The sequence below is a fragment of the Panthera leo genome, chromosome A2 (assembly GCF_018350215.1).
Source record: "Panthera leo isolate Ple1 chromosome A2, P.leo_Ple1_pat1.1, whole genome shotgun sequence".
Classification (NCBI taxonomy): Eukaryota; Metazoa; Chordata; class Mammalia; order Carnivora; family Felidae; genus Panthera; species Panthera leo.
The window spans coordinates 155,319,533-155,337,840 of NC_056680.1; the positions used below are offsets into that span (position 1 = coordinate 155,319,533).

At 52.6% G+C, this 18,308-nt stretch overlaps 1 protein-coding gene and 2 gene segments (V, D, J or C); all 3 read left to right on the forward strand.

Moving 5' to 3' along the window:
- LOC122212911 overlaps nucleotides 1-17,055 on the forward strand; it is a 57,596-nt gene extending 40,541 nt beyond the window's left edge. The window contains 4 exon segments of the C gene segment in view: nucleotides 15,322-15,708; nucleotides 16,268-16,285; nucleotides 16,420-16,526; nucleotides 16,792-17,055. Coding sequence covers nucleotides 15,322-15,708; nucleotides 16,268-16,285; nucleotides 16,420-16,526; nucleotides 16,792-16,812 — 533 coding nt within the window.
- Nucleotides 1-18,308, forward strand: part of LOC122212913 — a 40,750-nt gene that overhangs the window by 14,875 nt on the left and 7,567 nt on the right.
- On the forward strand, nucleotides 3,326-4,747 carry LOC122212917 (anionic trypsin). The gene is made up of 3 exons (XM_042926892.1): nucleotides 3,326-3,682; nucleotides 4,045-4,181; nucleotides 4,470-4,747. Exons 1-3 carry the CDS (start codon nucleotides 3,553-3,555, stop codon nucleotides 4,620-4,622), a joined length of 420 nt encoding a protein of 139 aa, XP_042782826.1. The 5' UTR covers nucleotides 3,326-3,552; the 3' UTR covers nucleotides 4,623-4,747.

Here is an 18,308-nt window from a genome sequence, read left to right on the forward strand (position 1 = left end):
CCCTTCACTATGTGCTAATCTCTCTACCTACTGCTGGTTCTCTGATCAGAACCCACGTTTACCACTTTCAAATCCTTTTTAGTATCTGATCTGGAGCACACAATTGGACCTCAGGCTGCCAGCCCCCAGCAGGTGGGGGAAGTTTTCATCACACGGGAGCAGCTTCCCAGGGCAACCAAGAGGTTGCTTAGAGAAAACCCAAGACAGTGTGAGCGATGAGAAAGATCGGCATCGTGATAGGGACGAGGAGGAGGGATATGGTGTTGGCCTTCTGTCCTCCAAATACATCAGGCAAATGCCTACTTCATTTCTCCTTCCAAACGCTCCTGTCCACAAGCCTAGGTAGGAAGGAAAACCAGCTGAAAGCCCAGATTCCCAAGAAACTCTGCCTCTCCCTTCTCATCAGCTCTTGACATTGGGATGCTGGTTCCCTTGAGTGTGGCCTTCCTACCCAGTGGTTTAGACTTGGGAGAAGGGTGTTCGTGCTTACAGATACAAGACTTAGACAAGACTTCTCTCTCCTTGTGGGGGCTTCAGGTTACCAGCAGCCAAGTTTGCTTCCAATATCAGATCCTGCTTAGAGTAAGTTCAATAAATCTCCATGAGGTCAGAGGGCCCAGGCCATTCTTCCTCCTCCTCTCATCTCAGCTTAAGAAGGTCCAGCTGTGACATATGGGGGTTTGGCTTCTTCCCCTCACCCCAGAACCCTCCCAGGAGTCACCTGCTGTTCCTCTCTGCCCTCACAAGGTAAGTTTTCTTATCACCGGTGGGTCACGAATCCACAGATGGCCAAACACAGAGCTGAGGCAAGGCCCCGGGAAGGGAAAGTTACAGGTGTGTTTGTCCCGGGAGGAGCGGTGACCCTCCACCCTCACACACACCCCTCGCCCTCATTTCGGGAGGTATAAAAGCATCCCCACTACTCACTCAATTCTACTTCTGCCACCATGACTCCACTCCTGATCCTTGCTTTCGTGGGAGCTGCTGGTGAGTCCCATGTGTGGCTTCGGGCCCCACTCGCCCCTCTCCTGGCAGAGACACCTGCTCTACCTTTGCCGCTCTTCTGTGTTTACCTGGGTTCTGATAGTCTCTCTCCCTTGCCAGGGAGCCCTCCTCCTCATTCTTGGGCTCTCTGTAAGACTCTCCCACCTTGTGCTGACCTCATTCCCAACCCCATCATCGACCCATTTAGGACTTTGTTGGGAGGGGCTGGAAAGGGAGACCAGGTGCCAGTCATCCATGAAATGAACCGGGGGTCTTGAGGCTTAATTCTGGCAACTCTGGGATAGCTCCCCTATAGCTGTCCTCAACCTCAGGTATGCCTAGAGAAGTTGAAAGAATACTCATGCCAGAGTCCTATCCTTAGAAATTCTGGTTTAGTTGGCCTGGTGTGTGGCCTGTGCATTGAATTTTTTTATTTTTTATTTTTTTAAGTTTATGTATTTATCTTTGAGAGCGAGCAAGAGAGCAAGAGTGAGCAGGGAAGGGGCAGGGACAGAGGGAGAGAGAGAACCCCAAGCAGGCTCTGCGCTGTGAGCACAGAGCCCTCTGCGGGGCTCGATCCCACAACTGTGAGATCACGACCTGAGCCGAGATCAAGAATCAGACACTTACGTGACTGAGTCACCCAGTAGCCCCTGTGTATTGAATTTTTTAATTTCCTAAAAGACTTTAGGATTCCCAAGTGTGTAGCCAAGGTTGGGAATCACTGTTCTATTAGGCAATAACAGCTGGTCTACCTTTGTCCTGCCTAATGGGCCTGGGGGCTCCTGTAGATTTTTAGCTATGGGAAAAGCTGGGTACAGCCAGGGCTACTTAGCCAGATTTTCCTCTCTAGGCCAATCCATCCTGACAATCTGGGGCTCAAACAGCCATGAGGAGTAGAGCAATGATGGATGAGAAGCATTCAGTGGATGAGAAAACAACATTCAGACCTGTGTCACACCGAGTGCAGTGTGAGGCATGTCCTGTGTTCTTGCCCGGTGCCCCCGGCAGAGGTCTGGGCCTGAGCCCCAGCAGGTACCGGGCTATGTGCCCTGAAGACACACGGAGAGGCTCAGGAGAGAGCTATGCGCTCAGGCACCTACTGGGGATGTAACACTCCCTGCCTGCCAGTCTGTCATCTCTGTGCCTGTTGAGGACTCCTGATTAGCATGATCCAACCACAGGGCTCCAGGCTCCCCCTGCCCACATCCGCTGAATTGGCTTCTCCCTTCCTTTCTCCGTTCAAGTTGCTTTCCCCACTGACGACGATGACAAGATCGTTGGGGGCTATACCTGTGAGGAGAACTCCATCCCCTACCAGGTGTCCCTGAACTCGGGCTACCACTTCTGCGGCGGCTCCCTCATCAGTGACCAGTGGGTGGTGTCTGCGGCTCACTGCTACAAGTCGTAAGTTCTGGGTCCCCCACACCCAGAGCCCTCTCAGGTGTTGGGTCAGCCCGGGAGTGCAGAAGTTGGGGAAGATGGGTGGATGGAGAGGCAAGGTTGTCACCAGCCACCCACTCACAGAAGTGAGGGGGCAAAGAGGAGCACTGGATAGAAAACCTCTCCCATCCAAAGCAAATGGATGACACAGCAAAGGCTATGGGTCAGAAAAGTAGGGAGGGACTCTTTTGGGGGTGGTGAGGTCCAATGGGAAAGCAGCAAGGACCTTGCACGAGTCTCCTCTGCCAGTTGACTACCCATTGAAACCACCTAAGATCTGTTCAAAAAATAGTGACGCCTGGGTCCCATCCCAGGGCACTTAACTCAGAATTTTCAGGAAGAGGGGTTTGAACACTGGTGAGTTTTTAATGCTCTCCACCTCTGGTGACTCTACCCTGTGTCAGAGCTGAGGATCATTGCCCGGACCAAGGGTTCTCCATCAGAATCACCTGAAAGGCTTGCTAAACCATGGACCGCTGGGTCCCACACCAGAGCTTCTGATTCAGCAGATCCAGGGGTGGTGGCAGGGGCAGAGACCAACCCTCTGTACTTCTAGTAAGTTTCCAGGTGATGCTGAGGCTGCAGGTCCCAGGGCAACAGTTTGAGAACCACTGGGTGAGCTCATACAGGATGATGGCACTTACCAGACCGAGAAGGGAGGGAATAAGGTCGCTGCGTGTAGGTAGTGAAATGACAGAGGCTGAGGGATGCATGGGAAGCTTCTAGCAGGTCATTTGTGCCTGTGGTGCCAGGTGCATGGCGGTTTGTTGGGGAAAGCAGGCTGAGGAGCAGTCCCCACTGGGTCGCTTCACCTCATCCCTGCTCCATGACCACCCACCTCTCAAGCAGAAAGTTCTTGGTCTCACACCTGCACTGACCCACCACCCCTCTCCTGCCTGGTGATATTGCTACAGTCCTACCCATGAGCAGGAACCTGGAGAACCCTGGGGAAAAGTGGGCATATGGACAAGAGGGTTTCCCCATGCTTCTCTTCCTAACAGTCGCATCCAAGTGAGGCTCGGAGAGCACAACATCGAAGTCCTGGAGGGGGATGAGCAGTTCATCAACTCGGCCAAGGTCATCCGCCACCCCAGATATAACAGCTGGACTCTGGACTATGACATCATGCTTATCAAGCTCTCCTCACCTGCAGCCCTCACTGCCCGGGTGTCCACCATATCGCTGCCCTCCGCCTGTGCCCCCGCCGGCACCCAGTGCCTCATCTCCGGCTGGGGCAACACCCTGAGCTCTGGCAGTGAGTGGGGACCCCCACTGCTTCACCCTCCGACTTCCCCGCGTTTCCCAGAACCAAGCATGCCCCTGAGCTTGAACCCCTCTATACTCCGAGCTCGGGGCTGGGTGCTAGAAAGAGGCAAAGCTTTAAGGAGTTGACTCCCTAGAATTGAAATATAGGACAAATATAGCCCTTTCTACTGTCACATCCAGGGAGGGGGTCAGCAGTGATCATTCTGGGAACCGAACCCCATTGTCCCCACTGGGGCTTACGTGCCTGGAGTCCTCCCCTGGCCGCCCTCCGTGTTCAGCACTGGATGGCTGTCCCCTCTCCTGGCCTGACTCCCGTTTTTCCTTTCCTTGATCTCTTCCTGCTCCTCAAAGCCAACTACCCGGAGCTGCTACAGTGCCTGGACGCCCCGCTGCTGAGCCAGGCCCAGTGTAAAGCCGCCTACCCCGGGCAGATCACGGAGAACATGGTTTGCGCTGGCTTCCTCGAGGGAGGCAAGGACTCCTGCCAGGTGACTCGACCCCTTCCCACGCTGAGACCCCTGCCCAGCAGCAGGATTGGAACACCCGGCCGGGGCTGTGGGGTTGGTGGAGGAGGGCTCCGTGCAGTGGACTCGTAAAGAAGCGAGGAAGGCTTGTCTGTGTGACAGTCATCTTCGAGTGAGAACAGAGAACGGGCCACCATGGGAGGGGTGCAGAACCACAGATCTGACCAGAACGCAGTCTTTTAAGGTTCAGACTGCGTGTGGCTCTATTCCTTTTCTCCTTTCTAACACTTGTCCCGTCTGCCTCCTCCCCAGGGTGACTCTGGTGGCCCTGTGGTCTGCAAAGGAGAGCTCCAGGGCATCGTCTCCTGGGGCTATGGCTGTGCCCAGAAGAACAAGCCTGGCGTCTACACCAAGGTGTGCAACTTTACAGACTGGATTAAGGAGACGATAGCAGCCAACAGCTAAAGCCCCCAGGCCCCCTGCCATCCCTATCCTAATAAAGTGAGCCTCTCACAACTGCCTGTGTCTGCACCTGCTCCTTCCTGCCCCCTCGCTCTGTGGACATCCTCCCATCTGAGGCCAGACAGGGCTCTACCCCTTAGAGACAAACAGAATGCCCCAGCTCCCGAGATATGTTCCATGGAATACTGGTTTCGCAGCATGTGAAGAGAAGGAGTCTAAAAACTAATAAGTAGGGGGCAATGGGGGGCTATTTACTAGAGAACAATACCTTGCAGAAGGCTGTGCTAAAGAGTTTCCTTGATCTTGGGACTCCCCCGGGTCTGGACTGCAGGGCTCGTGTGGGACCACACAGGTCATAGTTTGCAGGGTCTCACTACCTCCTTTCACTGGGACCCAGAGCTAATCACCTCAGAGACCCTTGCGCCAATCTCCTTGGCCTCTGCTGAGCCCCCTGTGCACATACTCTTTCTAGCCCAGGTCGTACTGCCTCCCGGCAGCAGAAAGCCACACTGGACCTTCCCCCACAACATGCTCCTGTGTGTCTAAGGGAGACAACAGCCCCCACACTCTGCAGAAATCTGCCTCTTACTCATCCCATGTAATGAGACCCACACGTGTCTACCACACTGGGCACGTTACAGACATTTTTATATCTGGTCCCTTCTTGACTCTGAAGTGGTTACTATTCCAGTGGTACAGACAAGAAAGCAAAGGCTCAGAGAAGGTTGTTGGCTTATCAGGTCCCTCCTCCAACAGATAGTAAATCTGAACTTGGGCTCCTCGTTAGCCTGGCCCCGAAGCCTGTGCTCTCTCTACCCACCTCACTGTCTCTCCTGCTGCTGCTGGGGTCTGAGATGCTACCTGGCCGTGGGCTCTGCTCTTTCACAGACTTGCGGGCCATTCTCTGCCTCCCTGCGCTTCACGGGGGCTCTGGTCCCTGACCATCTCCCAGCACTGCAGTCACAGAGGTCCTGCATGTGACATCGGCTCCCGACCTCCCACAGCTTCTAAAATACACCCTGAGCTCTTTACCCTGCAGATGGGAGGGTCTTCCTTCTCTGCCCTGCCTGTATTTCCATCCTCGGTCTCTCTCCACTCCTCTCCTCTCCTCTCTGTCTCTGCTCCTGTGCTCAGAGATCCTGGTGGCTCCTCCGACATGCCACGGACCTCTCACCTCTAGCTCTGCGTGTTACTGGTCCAGCTGGCTTGATGCCTTCCCACCTGCCCCTTCACCTTCTTTAGGAAAGTCGTTTCTGACGCCTCCTGCTCCGGGATCCTCCCCTCCCCCCCCCCAGCCCTGTGTTGGCCCCGTTGGCCCTGTGGTCTGAGCGAGGAGTCCTCCTCCTCCTCCTGCCGCATGCTTACAGCGGTCAGTCCTGCTCCTGCTGCCTAGTAATTGTGGTTGTATCTACTTGGCCTTCAACGGTGAGCTCCTTAGGCAAGTAATCTTGTCTTACTCATCCTGGCACATTTAGTGATTACACAACATCTACAATAGAATAGACACCCAGTGGTTGAATGACTCAAGTATGAGCTAGGACTGGAGGGAAATGTACAGAAGAAAGAAAGCGCCTTCCAGAACAATGGTTCTCCAAGTGCAGACTGGGGGACCGGCGGCACCAGCATCCCCTGGGAATTTAGGAGACCTACAAATTCTGGCGCCCCTCCCCCACCTCCTGAGTCAGAAATTCTGCGATGGAGCTTGGCCTCTTGCATTTTTACAAGACTTCCAAGTCCTTGTGACGCACGCTAAAGCGTGAGAACCAATGCAACAAAGGTATCCCTAGGCCAGTGCTCTCCGTGAAAGCAGTAGTCCCTAACGTGTTTGCTGACTATATTCAGCCACCATAGTAAAGCTTTATGTGTATTATCTGATTCAGATCTCTCAAGAACTCCATAAGGTAGGTGGTATTATTGTTAAAGGGGCTTGGTAACTGGCCCAGGGCCTCACAGACATAAGAAGAGGGCCTGGGGTGGGTGGGAGTCCCTGCAGTCTGGCTCCAGGAGGCAGGCTTCCTTGAAGGGTGGAGGCCTCAGTACCCTGCAGTGGCCCCAGCAGAGCCCTAGAACTTAGGGAGGGCTGGGTGTCAGTGCCAGCTGTCACTTCATTATGTATGACTTGGGGCGACTCATTTAGCCTCTTCAGATTTCAGTTTCATCTGAGGAAATCAGGAGACACATTTGGGGTTTAGATGAATCTAGAACTCACTTGAAAAGTTTCAAGAATTACACACATGTGAGATGCAAGTTGTTTATCTGCTTCCCACACCTCAGCCTTGAGAAAGGCAGGCAGGTAACCCAGTTTCCCGCTGGGGCGGGGGGTGGGGTGGGGGGTGGGGGGTCCCCTCCAGCACTAACTACATTCTTCTCACGCCCTCAAGTGGCCACGCTGAGATGGCAAGGACTTCCGTCTAAAATAAATAAGGACAGGCTGCCCCCTGCTGCCCAAGATGATGAATGACCCCACTGGACACCTGCCTAACCCCTAAACTCCTCTCACAGCGGGGGGAAGCTTTGGGACACCTTGGCGACTCAGTCGGTTAAGCAAGTGTTGGACTCTTGATTTCAGCTCAGGTCGCTTCTTACGGTTTGTGAGATCAAACTCTGCGTCAGGATCTGCACTGACAGAGCGGAGCCCACTTAAGATTCCCTGTCTCCCTCTCTCTCTGTTCCTTCCCCACTGGCTCACACTGTCTCTTATTCTCTCAAAAATAATAAATAAACCTTTAAAAAAAAAAGCTTCACGGGCATTTACACACATTGACAGCATGACTGAGTAGCAAACGGGAGCAAACTCCATCAGGATTGGAAGTAGGCAGAGTGGTATTCTTTGTAAGGCTGGCCTGGTGGAGAGTCCCCAGCTAAATGGCCGAAAGGAAACTTACCTAGAGGGTATATTACTCATATGCAATAAGGCAGGAAAATGGAAATAGATCAAAATAAATCATTACATCGACGAAAGAGATCCTCAGTGTGGGAAAGGAATAAAGAAGGAAGCTTGCCACTTTCCACTCGATAAAGGCCATCCGTGACCTTTTATTCAGGTTATTGGCAGAGTGTTGTGAGATCCAGCACTGTTCGTGAGTAAAAAGCACAGACTGTCTTTTCCTTTTTTCCCTAAATTCTAAGAGCCACACTACCCAGCTTGTGACACCACCAGATAGCACTCTGACATTCTTCATGGCTCGCGCCTGTGCTTTTCCTGGTCCGGGGACAAGACGTGCATCCCAAGTGCCATGCTGAAATGGAAATACCCAGGGTAATTTTGTGCTTGATTGTTTATTTAAATACATAATAACTCCAATACTAGAGATTTTTAACACAACGTATCCCAAGGACTACTGAGAAATATGCATTTTTCACAAGCTTCCTGAGTGATTGGGGACCCAGTATGTCAAGTCAGGACCATAACATATCTTCTTAGGTAAACTGATCTTCTTTGGAAAAAATAATGAGTTTGTAAATTACACAAGTAGGTTTCTTTTTTAAGTAGCACATTTCAAAATATTACCTAAAGCAATGTTTTCTTTGTATTTTCTTTAAATTTTTAAAGTTTTATTTTAAATAGATCATATAGCCACCTGGCTCAAAAACTGAAACAATACAATAAAGTTGAGACTGAAAAATGTTGCTTTTTACTTCTACCTTGTTTCTGTCTCCTCCAGTCATTCTTAGTAGGCAGTTACTTTGATCAGTTTCTTTTGTATCATTGCGGTGTATCTTTATGCAGAACAAAGCAAGCAGTTCTTATTCCCCTCCTTTGCAGGACAAAAGGCAATGTACAGCAATGCTAATCTGCAGCTTGCTTTTTTTCCACTTAACAATATATCTTAGAGAGCTTTCTGTAGTATCATGAAACATTTGTATTTTTTTTTTTTTTTTAGCATCGAGCAATATTCCATTTTGTGGATGTATCACAGATCACTTATCCAGTCCCTTCCTGATGGGCACTGGACTTTCCCCAATCTCTTTGCTACCCCCAGATAATGCAAATATTTTACAAACATTTTTTATTTGTCTGCAAGAATCACTACAGGATAAATGCCCAGATGTGAGATTTCCAGGTGAAAAAGTAAATGCATTTGTAGCTTTCATAGATATTTCCAAATTGGTCCCCACTTAGATGGGTATCCTTTTACGTGTAGAAATGCATATCCCACGACACACAAGTTAATAGAATGTCTTCCCTAATTCAATTTTGTCAGTCACATTGGTGAACAAAGATATTTCAATGCAGCTTTTTCTTTGCAAGATTTTTTTCCTACGGTGAAGCACCATTTGCAGTACTTTTTCTCTGAACCATCTGTTCTTTGCCATTTTTATTGTGCTGCTGGATTATTTTCTTACTGATTTCTAGGAGTTCATTATATACTGGGGAGATTAGCCCTCATGAGGAAGATTGCAAATGTTCTCCCCATATAGTCATTTCTCTTTGGATTCTGCGTTTATTTTTCCACGGAAGTGTGTCATCGTTAAGGAGTGAAGTTTGTCTTTTTTTTTTTTTTCTTCCAGATTTTAATAGTTTGAAACTTCACAGTTTGAAAGGCAATAAAAGGAAACACCATCGAGTGAAATAAGATCCAGGCCACTCAACTGGAGGTTGAATTTCAAGGTCTTCTTGTGCAGGAAAGTAAAACATCTACCAGCAACTTAAATGTGTCTGCCCCTCGGGGATAAAAAGGAGAAGGCTATGTCCATGACTGCATTTGAGTGTTCCTGCAACTTTATGCATCTGACTATTCACTTCCATGTCCCCAACTCCCTTTTCCTAACCTGACGTCTGAAGTCCACAGGAAGGGGGGCTGATGCACACAGGAGCCCTCCCATGTCCAAACCCACTTGAAAATATGCTGGAGCTCTCAGCTGTTATTTTGTCTCTACCTAGGGACCCCTACACGCCCCTGTCCTCCACCCCGTCCCTGCAGTGTAGCTCAAGGTCACTTCCCCTCCAGACCACCCTAGCGGTTCGAGTTGGGCCAAAGGGTCTGAGTATTGCGGGATCCCATTCCCGGATGAAAGTTGTGGCCTTTGAGTGACAGAGCCACAGGCAGGCCTGAGGCTGAAAGGGGGCTGCTGCTTCTTGCTGGGTTGGGGGGTGGGGAGGGTGGGTCCCCACAGTGACGACATCTTGCAGAGGGGAGGAAACCAGGGAAAACCAGCCCCTGCAGCAGCCAGCCTTGCAAAGACACACAGCTCTGAGAAGCCAAGAACATCCTGAAGGAAGGGCATGGGGGTGGGGAGGAGCCCCTCCCCGGCCCGGTCTGCACCCCTGCCACCGCCTCGCACCAGGGGGAGTGATGTCACTGACCTGCCCTCCAATGCCCTTGAAGGAGCAGCTGCTCTGGTGGTTTCTCCCAGGCTCTGATGGGCAGAACCATGGGAGGGGTCGTTTTTTGTACAAAGCTGTAACATTGTGGGGACAGGGGGGGCCACGGTGATTCAACTCTACGGGAAAGCTTTACAAAAACCTTTCTGCCTTTCCCAACCCACAGTCTCTCCACTTTTGTCCTGGGTCACCGGCCCGAGGGTGGTTCAGGTCAGAACGCCTCCGCCTCACCCCTGTTCACCTGTCGAGCCAAGACCATGGATAAGGACAGGCTTGGATCGGGACTGAATCTTCCAGGCAGAGAGCCCAGATGCGAGAAGAATGTCTCAGTGGCCCCTCGGGTGAAGGACTCAGGGAGACTCCTTCACCCCAAGCCCCACAGAACCCGGGGCAAGGTCAGTGGGAAGGTGCATGGGAGGTGACCCATTCCACAGAGGAAGAAGCCAGAGATATCCCCGCTCTCCGTGGATATGGTCACTGGCTCTAGGACCCTGCCTTTCTCTCCAGACCCACGTCCTTTTAATGGACCCTCAGAAAAAAATCAAGAAAGTAGTGTGGGACCCTCTGGATACACTCTGGCCATGCTCTGTGGCCCCAGGAGTCAGAGTTGAAAATGTTCTATCAATATCGGTAAAACACAGGCGGGGATTTCTGACCCCAGCATCCTCAGACAGCAACTACAGCCCCCGTTTCTTTCCACGCCTCAAATTTGTTTGCCTCCTGGCCTGGAGCCACTGTGTGAACACTGGAGTTTTCTTTGGAGCAGGCACCAGGCTCACAGTTATAGGTAAGCTATACTCTGGGTCTTTCCAAGCCCCTCATAGGGGAAGCAGGTCCAAAATGGCAGGTCCATTTTAGAGTGGCCATATTCTGATGTGCTATGATTATACCTTCGGCCCAGGGACCAAGCTGACAGTCGTCGGTAAGGCGGTGGGGACTCCGGGCAGGGAGTGACCGGGAGGATTCTATCCCGGAAAGTGTGGGAGGGAAGGGATCACCCAGCCCCTGGGTCCTGGACAAGGAGATGTCATGCCCGCATCTGGGAACCAGTCCCTGGGAGGGTCCCGGTCAGGGTAAATCCACGCAGCCACCGGTGGTCCTCTGTAAACTCAGAGCTGAGCCTCGGTGGTTCCGGCAGAGGAGGGAGAGGAGATAGCACTGCCCCCTCTGAGTAGTTACCTGCCAGAGGAAACCTACAGAGAGCCCAGAAGGCAATCAATGAGCCCTGATGCTGGCCCACCTTTCTCACTGACTGGAACTCTCTGCAGGGGTTTCATATCTTCCCTTGCTCTGGATTTCACAGGAGGCCACGCTGTCTCCTTTTTTCTGACTGTCCATGCACGGGGATATGCACGGGGATATGCAAAGTAGGGCTGGTGTCTCTGTGAGTGAAGAGATCCACGAACACCCCGATCTGTCCCTGAATCCCAGCTGAGCTCAGCAGACAAGGGGAGGTTCTGAAGCAGATCTAAGAGGCTGTGCTATGGAGAGACCCTCTATTTTGGGGAAGGGAGCCGGCTCACTGTTGTAGGTAAGTTCCTCGAGGCTCGAGGGCTGGGAACCTACAAGGAGGGGTAGGGCTCCAGTTGGAGCCTCCAGTTCTGGGGGCTTAGCTTAAAGCACATTTTTATCAGAAAGATCTGAATTCTTGCCTTGAGGTGATCGGGAGGGGACGGCCTCCATCCCTGGTAGTTTCACAGACTGGCCATGCCAAGTCTGGGTTCCCATGCTGGGAGGCAAGTAGTCTCGTCTTGGGGTCACCGTGTCCATCTCCCGTCTCCTTGGAGCACACCCCATCGTGGCCACGGTAGATGGGAAGCCTCTAGCCTTAGAGCTAGCTTCGTCCTGCTGTTTTCCCCCCTCGTCCAGAAAAGAGAAGGACACGGGAGAAAGGGGTGGGGGTCACATGGCCACATTGGTCCCCTGACATTTCAGGCTGTATGTGTACCCCCCTCCCCCTCCCAGTGCCAAAATTCTGCTACGGAAAGGGAGAAGAGAGCGGGCAGGTCCACTTGGGAAGGGTAGGAATTGCACGCAGGTGGGCAGTTTTCCTACCAGCCTGCAGTGTTGTGCAACAATGACAATTTTTTGCAAGTGGAGCCAAGCTCTCTGTCTTGGGGAAGCAAGCGGCCTCCCTGGGGGGTAGTGTGTTGGAAAAGTACAGTCCCAGGAGGACTCCGGAGACAGGGTGGGGACGGGGGCACAGCGGGAAAAGGCGCAGAGAGTGTGGGGAACAGAGTAGGTGCTAGAGCCCCCAGAAGTTTGGGTGGATGCTAGCTTCTGGAAGGAAAGTCCCCAGAGCAGCAATTCTGGGTTTGTCACACTCTTGCTGTGCTGTGGGGCAACCAGGCACAGTACTTTGGAGATAGGACTCAACTGTCTCAGGTAAGGCGCAGGACCAGGGTGGGAGAGCTGTGGTCCCTGGGACCCGGGGCCCCATCTCTCCCCACGGCTGGTTGTCAGGGGTCAGGTAAACTCTCATATCCTGGGGACCTTCTCCGGAGAGCTGTGGCTGCCATTGCTCTTGGTGTGGCTCACCTGGACCCTCTATTTGTCCTCCCTGGGTCTTCAGTCCTTGATGTGACCTCCTCGCTCTTTCCTCGGTTCATCCTTCCTTCTCATGTGTGTGCCTCTTCCCACCCTGAGCCTTCTCCTCTTTCCCCATCATATGCCTGGACCTTTCTCCAGGTCCAGAGCCACGCACCCAGGCAGAGAAGGTGGCAGAGCCCGTTCCCTGGGAGCTAGGACCTGCCCTCTGGCAGGAGACCCCCACCCCAGGTTTTACCACAGCTCCCTGCAGCTGTGCTCCTATAACTTACCCCTCCACTTTGGGATGGGCACCAGGCTCACCGTGACAGGTTGGGGGCCACGCTCCGGGCGGGGGAGGGGGGGGTGCCTATGCGTGACCCATCAGTCCAGGAAGGAGACGAGGGTGACGGACAGAAGTCCGAGCCGCCCCCTCCCTCTGGGAGTTTCTCTGGCTGCTCTGCTGTGCTTGTCTCAGACCCTCGGGGGTAGACTTGGTCTTGGGGGCTTTGTGTTTTCTTGCTGTTTTCTCATTCTCCGGTCCGCCTTCTTTCACTCTCTTCTTTTTCAGGGGTGTGTTGTTTTACTTTCCCTTCTTTATCTGAATCAGATCTTCTCCATTTTCCCTCCTGAGCTAACTCCAGTCCTTCATGGTTGACTCCATTTGGGTGAATGGGTCTGTTTTCTATGTTAAAATCCTTCTAACACTGTCCACCTGCTCAGAACTCCACCCTTGCCTTCCCTGTCCTCCTTCTCCATCTCCACCAGTCTCCAAAGACCCATGTGTGTCTTCCTGAAGGGATCTAGGGCTTTGGAGGCACAGGGGGTGGGGTATAGACTGGCGACGCTGGGGTTTAAGGGACATTTCTGAGCCCTGGGAACAGAAGGCGCGTCGCAGTGTCATGAAAGCTGCAAGGGGTGTCTGAGGGACATAGTTCTTGGCAGGATCCGAGGAGATAGGTGTGAATAAACTTTCTGATACAACTGGAAACTTAGGCCACCTTAGTAACAGATAAGGTACAAAGAAAAGAAAAGAGGCTGAGGCCCCATTTTCCAAACCTCAGGACCTGTGCTGGGATGGTAGGGTAAGGGGCCCATCACAAAACGCTAACACACCATTGGCATGCTCCGGAGGAGGGGGGCAGGCGGAGGGGAGGGCAGGGATGGGATGAGTCTGGGCTGGGAACAGAGACAAGGCGGGAAGAACGGGAGAGTTGCTCCTACCAGATTGGTTAGCTCGAGCAGACTCTGTCCTGCAGAGACAGAGGCACATGCCGATGAGTGTAATAATTAGAAAGTACAAATTACTGAAGTTCGAAATGCTGGGGCTCAAGGGATAGTTGGCAGCGGGGCAGGGGGAGGTTGAACAATCGGAAAGTGGAAATCTCAGAATCTCTGAGATCTATAAAATGGGGGTAATAGCGCCAGCCTCTGGGGGTGTTAAATTGTTAGGGACTAACTTCTACGGACACCTTTATAAAAGGATCACCTCATTGTGATAATCCTTTCTGCTCCTGGCGCTCATCATCACGTGTCAGAGTTTGGCCTTTTTCCAACCTCTGTCTCAATTTTCCCATTAGAAACATTTTTCAAATTTGGATAAAGTGGAAACATCCGGGTTCCCCACATTTCTGCTCCAAAAAAATCATTCCTCTGGTCAATATAGAGCCATAGATGGCAGAGTCCATTCTGGTTTTAAAAAAAAAGGAAGCTTAAAAGATGGATGTGTTTTCTTTTATCCCTGTGTGTCTTTACATGAGGTCATGGCTTCCAACAACTCCAGAAATTCTCCCCTATCTGACAGGCATGTAAAAGGGCCCAGGACTTTACAACATGAATGCTCAGATGAAATGGCCCTTGGAATTTGGAATTTGTTCATACCCAGCAAGGTTTTGCTGCTTTTAAAAATGTAAAGCTTGGCTATGAACTAGGATTTCCAAAGCTGGCAGGGAGGCTTGCTGGGCATTGGAAGGAAAAAAGGGTTCAATCCACGAGCAATATCTTTCACGGGATTATAGCCAACCCGGGCAAGCTAGCACATACCCCATGTGCCCCAGTATAAGTGCAATGAATGTGGAGCATCTGGTAATAGCCAGAGACTTCATGGCTCCTCAAAGCAGGATCTATGCTAAAGAAAGAAAGAAAGAGAAAAGGGAAGAGAGAAAAGGAAAAAAGTGAGTTGGGAAAAGAAGCATTTAGGAAAAAGTATAGCCAGACGCAACAGGACAGTGAGTCTTCTAGACAACAAAGGCGAATTCTAGTACCTGCTCCCCCTCCCTAAACGGACACTCAACACCTTGTACAAGAGAACAATGATAATTAGGAAAAGTCGATTCGGTTTCCAGGATCATGTTGCTAGCAAGAGAACCCTCTGCCTCACAATCCGGTCTCATTCAGCTCTGCTAAAGCTGCTTCTCCATCTAAAACAAGAGACAGTCACACGGCGAAGAGGACTTTGAATGGGGAAGAAAAAGAGACACATATACTCTTTTGATAGATATGGAACAAGGCCTTGTTTAAGAGACTCTGCAAAGACAGCCAAGAGAATCAGGACCCATTGCTACCTTAGCCCAGAGAGTCTAAGTGTGTGCGTCCATGGAGGAACCCAGAAAAAAAATCGCAAAGTTGTGGGAGAATAACAACAGAGGACAGTGACGCCCAAACACACAGGACCTACAACTCCATAATTTTGCTTTAGGATGACCCCATTTCCAGCTCTCTCTGTCTCTGTCTCTCTCTGTCTCCCTCTCCATCACACACACACACACACACACACACACACACACACTGTCCTTCCAAACCCAGACAGCTCTCAGACCAGGCCTGGCCCCAACCCCTCTTCCCTTGCAGAGGACCTGAAAAAGGTGAGCCCTCCCAAGGTCACAGTGTTTGAACCATCAGAAGCAGAGATCTCCAGGACCCTGAAAGCCACACTCGTGTGCCTGGCCACAGGCTTCTACCCCGACCACGTGGAGCTGAGCTGGTGGGTGAACGGGAAGGAGGTGCACGACGGGGTCAGCACGGACCCTGAGCCCTACAAGGAACAGTCCAGCGCGAATGGCTCCAGCTACTGTCTGAGCAGCCGGCTGAGGGTCTCCGCCACCTTCTGGCACAACCCTCGGAACCACTTCCGCTGCCAGGTCCAGTTCCATGGGCTCGGGAAGGATGACCAGTGGGACTACCCCGAGGCCAAACCTGTCACCCAGAATGTCAGTGCCGACACCTGGGGCAGAGCAGGTGAGCGGGGGGCCGGGGGGGATGGGCAGGGGGTGAGTTGGGGCACAGAAAGGGGGTCCAGGCAGGCAGGAGACCAGAAAGACTGGATGCAGAAAACGGGGGGTGGGTGGGGTGGGGCAGAGCGGGAAGACCAAAGCTCACTCTGAGGGTGAGCGGGCCCCTCGGACTCATTACTCCCCCCTCCCCCCCGCATCCTCAGCCCTGCAGGGCCTTGCCGCTGGGGCCCCTCAGTGTCCCAGCCCGTGGGGCTCAGCTCCGAGCGGGGTGCCCCCACCCCCGTACCACCACGTTCCACGGGTTTCAGGGATGACGAGGCTGCGCTGGCTCAGCACAGGAGGGACCGTCCAGCCTGAGAGCGGGCTGGTCTGAGCCTGGGAGTCCGTGCCCACCTGCGAGGCGGACTCCGCCTGTCATGTTAGTGACCTTCGTGTCGTTCTTAACTGGAGTACAGTTGACAGGCGACACCGGGTTAGTTTCAGGTGTGCCCGACTTAGCAGCTCTTCCTCTGCCTTAGGAGATGGGGTCTCTCATCCATTTCCCTCCCCCTTTTCTCTTGCAGACTGTGGCTTCACTTCGGGTGAGTGACCCTCTCCCCCGCTTCCTCTCTGCCTCCCTGGCACCAGAGCTGGGGCACCCCTGGACCCTGGGGGCGAGGGGGAGCCAGGGGCGCTGGCTCACAGGGAGCTCTGTGCTGTCCCTTCCCGCCCACAGCGTCCTACCAGCAGGGGGTCCTGTCGGCCACCATCCTCTATGAGATCCTGCTGGGGAAGGCCACCCTGTATGCCTTGCTGGTCAGCATCCTCGTGCTGATGGCCAAGGTACGGAGGTGGGCAGGACGGGGAGGGCAGGCTGGAGGGAGAGGGTAGAACCTGGAATGTGAGGGGACCGCAGAGCCCGACCCGGGCCTGATATTTCCTGTGTCTCAAAGAAATGATAAGGTGGCTGCCAGACTGGGGAGAACGTTACAGGATGCGGCACCAGAGGATGGGGAGAGCCAGTGACTGTACCCCAAGTCGGGCGCAGAGTCAGGTTCTCCTACTGTTCGTGGCCCATGGGACCCTGACAATGCCCTCTCTTCCTCAGGTCAAGAGAAAGGATTCCTGAAGCCAGCTCGGAGGAGGAGTCCTGAGCTTCCAGTCGGCCATTGCCCCAATATGGATCCTCCTTTTCCCACTTATAGCCAGTGCTTCTGAAGAGCTGTTTTCATCCCTCTGCTCACCCCAGTAGCTACCCCTTATGTGCATGCACACGCGGTCGCTCATGACTCAACTTGCCCTAAGCCAGGGGGGCCTCGCGTGACGAAATTGACTGAATCAATAAAAATGGCCTGTTCTGGCTTGACTCTGCCTTGTGAGTGTGGGGATATGTCTTCCGCCCATCTCTGACTTCCATGTGACTCGAGTCAGGAGAGAGACCACAGGTATTCGAGGAAAGTGAGGGACCCAACCTGTGGTCGGCAATCCTCCTCCCTTGCCAGGAGAACTTTAGTAAATGTGAATGGTAGTGATGAGATGAAAAGAGGCTTACTCGGGAACAGCCCAGAAAAATGGTGACGTTTCCTACAGGAACTTCGTGTCCCCCCTGGACAAAGGTGTTCTGAGAAAGAGCCCACGCCCACAGGCGTGTCCACCGGCAACTGGTCAGGTAGCACCGGCTAACGCAGCTTGCTTTCACACATACCGGCCAGCTCCCTTTCCGCCCTCTCACTGAGGACACGACCGTCTTCACTTGACAAGCAGGCTTCCCGGCCGCGAAGAGAACACGCTGACTTGGAGATATATTCTCAGTAGCAGAGGGGTGTGAAAATATCCCCTGATCCCTCCCGGCAGGGTAGAAAATAAAGGCCCCTAAAACCAAGAATCGGCCCTATTGCTATTTCTAGAAATCCTTTAAGAGCTGTTGGTGGTCTCATTGTCACCATGGTGACGCGGCCCACTGTCCTGAGGATGGCACAGGGGACCCGGCAGTGGTCCTCTGCCTCCTTGCTCCACGCATACCTCACTCACTCGTCTCCCCCTGCATCCCTGACCCACGTGCTCTCAGACTATTTTGCCCTCCTTTACCTGGAGTGACCTAGTACTCTGACTCCTACTTATTCTTAAAGCTTTAGCTCCAACATCTGCCCCCCAAGAAGCCTTCTCAGGAGCTTCCTTGCCCCTTACTCCCTGAGGGCGGCCCACATGCATCCTATACTTGACTACCATAGTGCCCTGTGCACACCCCCTTCATGAGACACATGCCACACTTGAAGGACACTGCCCCTTCACCCCTTCAAGCGTCCCCGCCTGACACTCGGCTCCTTGAGAACAAGGACATGTTTTATTACAGTGTCCCTGGGATATGGCATAGCACTTTGGTTCAGTGTGAGTACACAACAAACGATCTTTGAGTAAGTGAGTGCATAAAGGAGTGGGCCCCAAGTGACCCAGTTCAGGAGAAGACATCACCATAAGGCCTGTCTGAAGTAGCCACACTCACAGGACTGTGACATACAGCCTTCTCTCTGTGTTGCAACACATGAGGTACTCAGATGTGTGTGTGCACATATACAACACACACACACACGCATGTACATACAATTATATATACATATATATGAG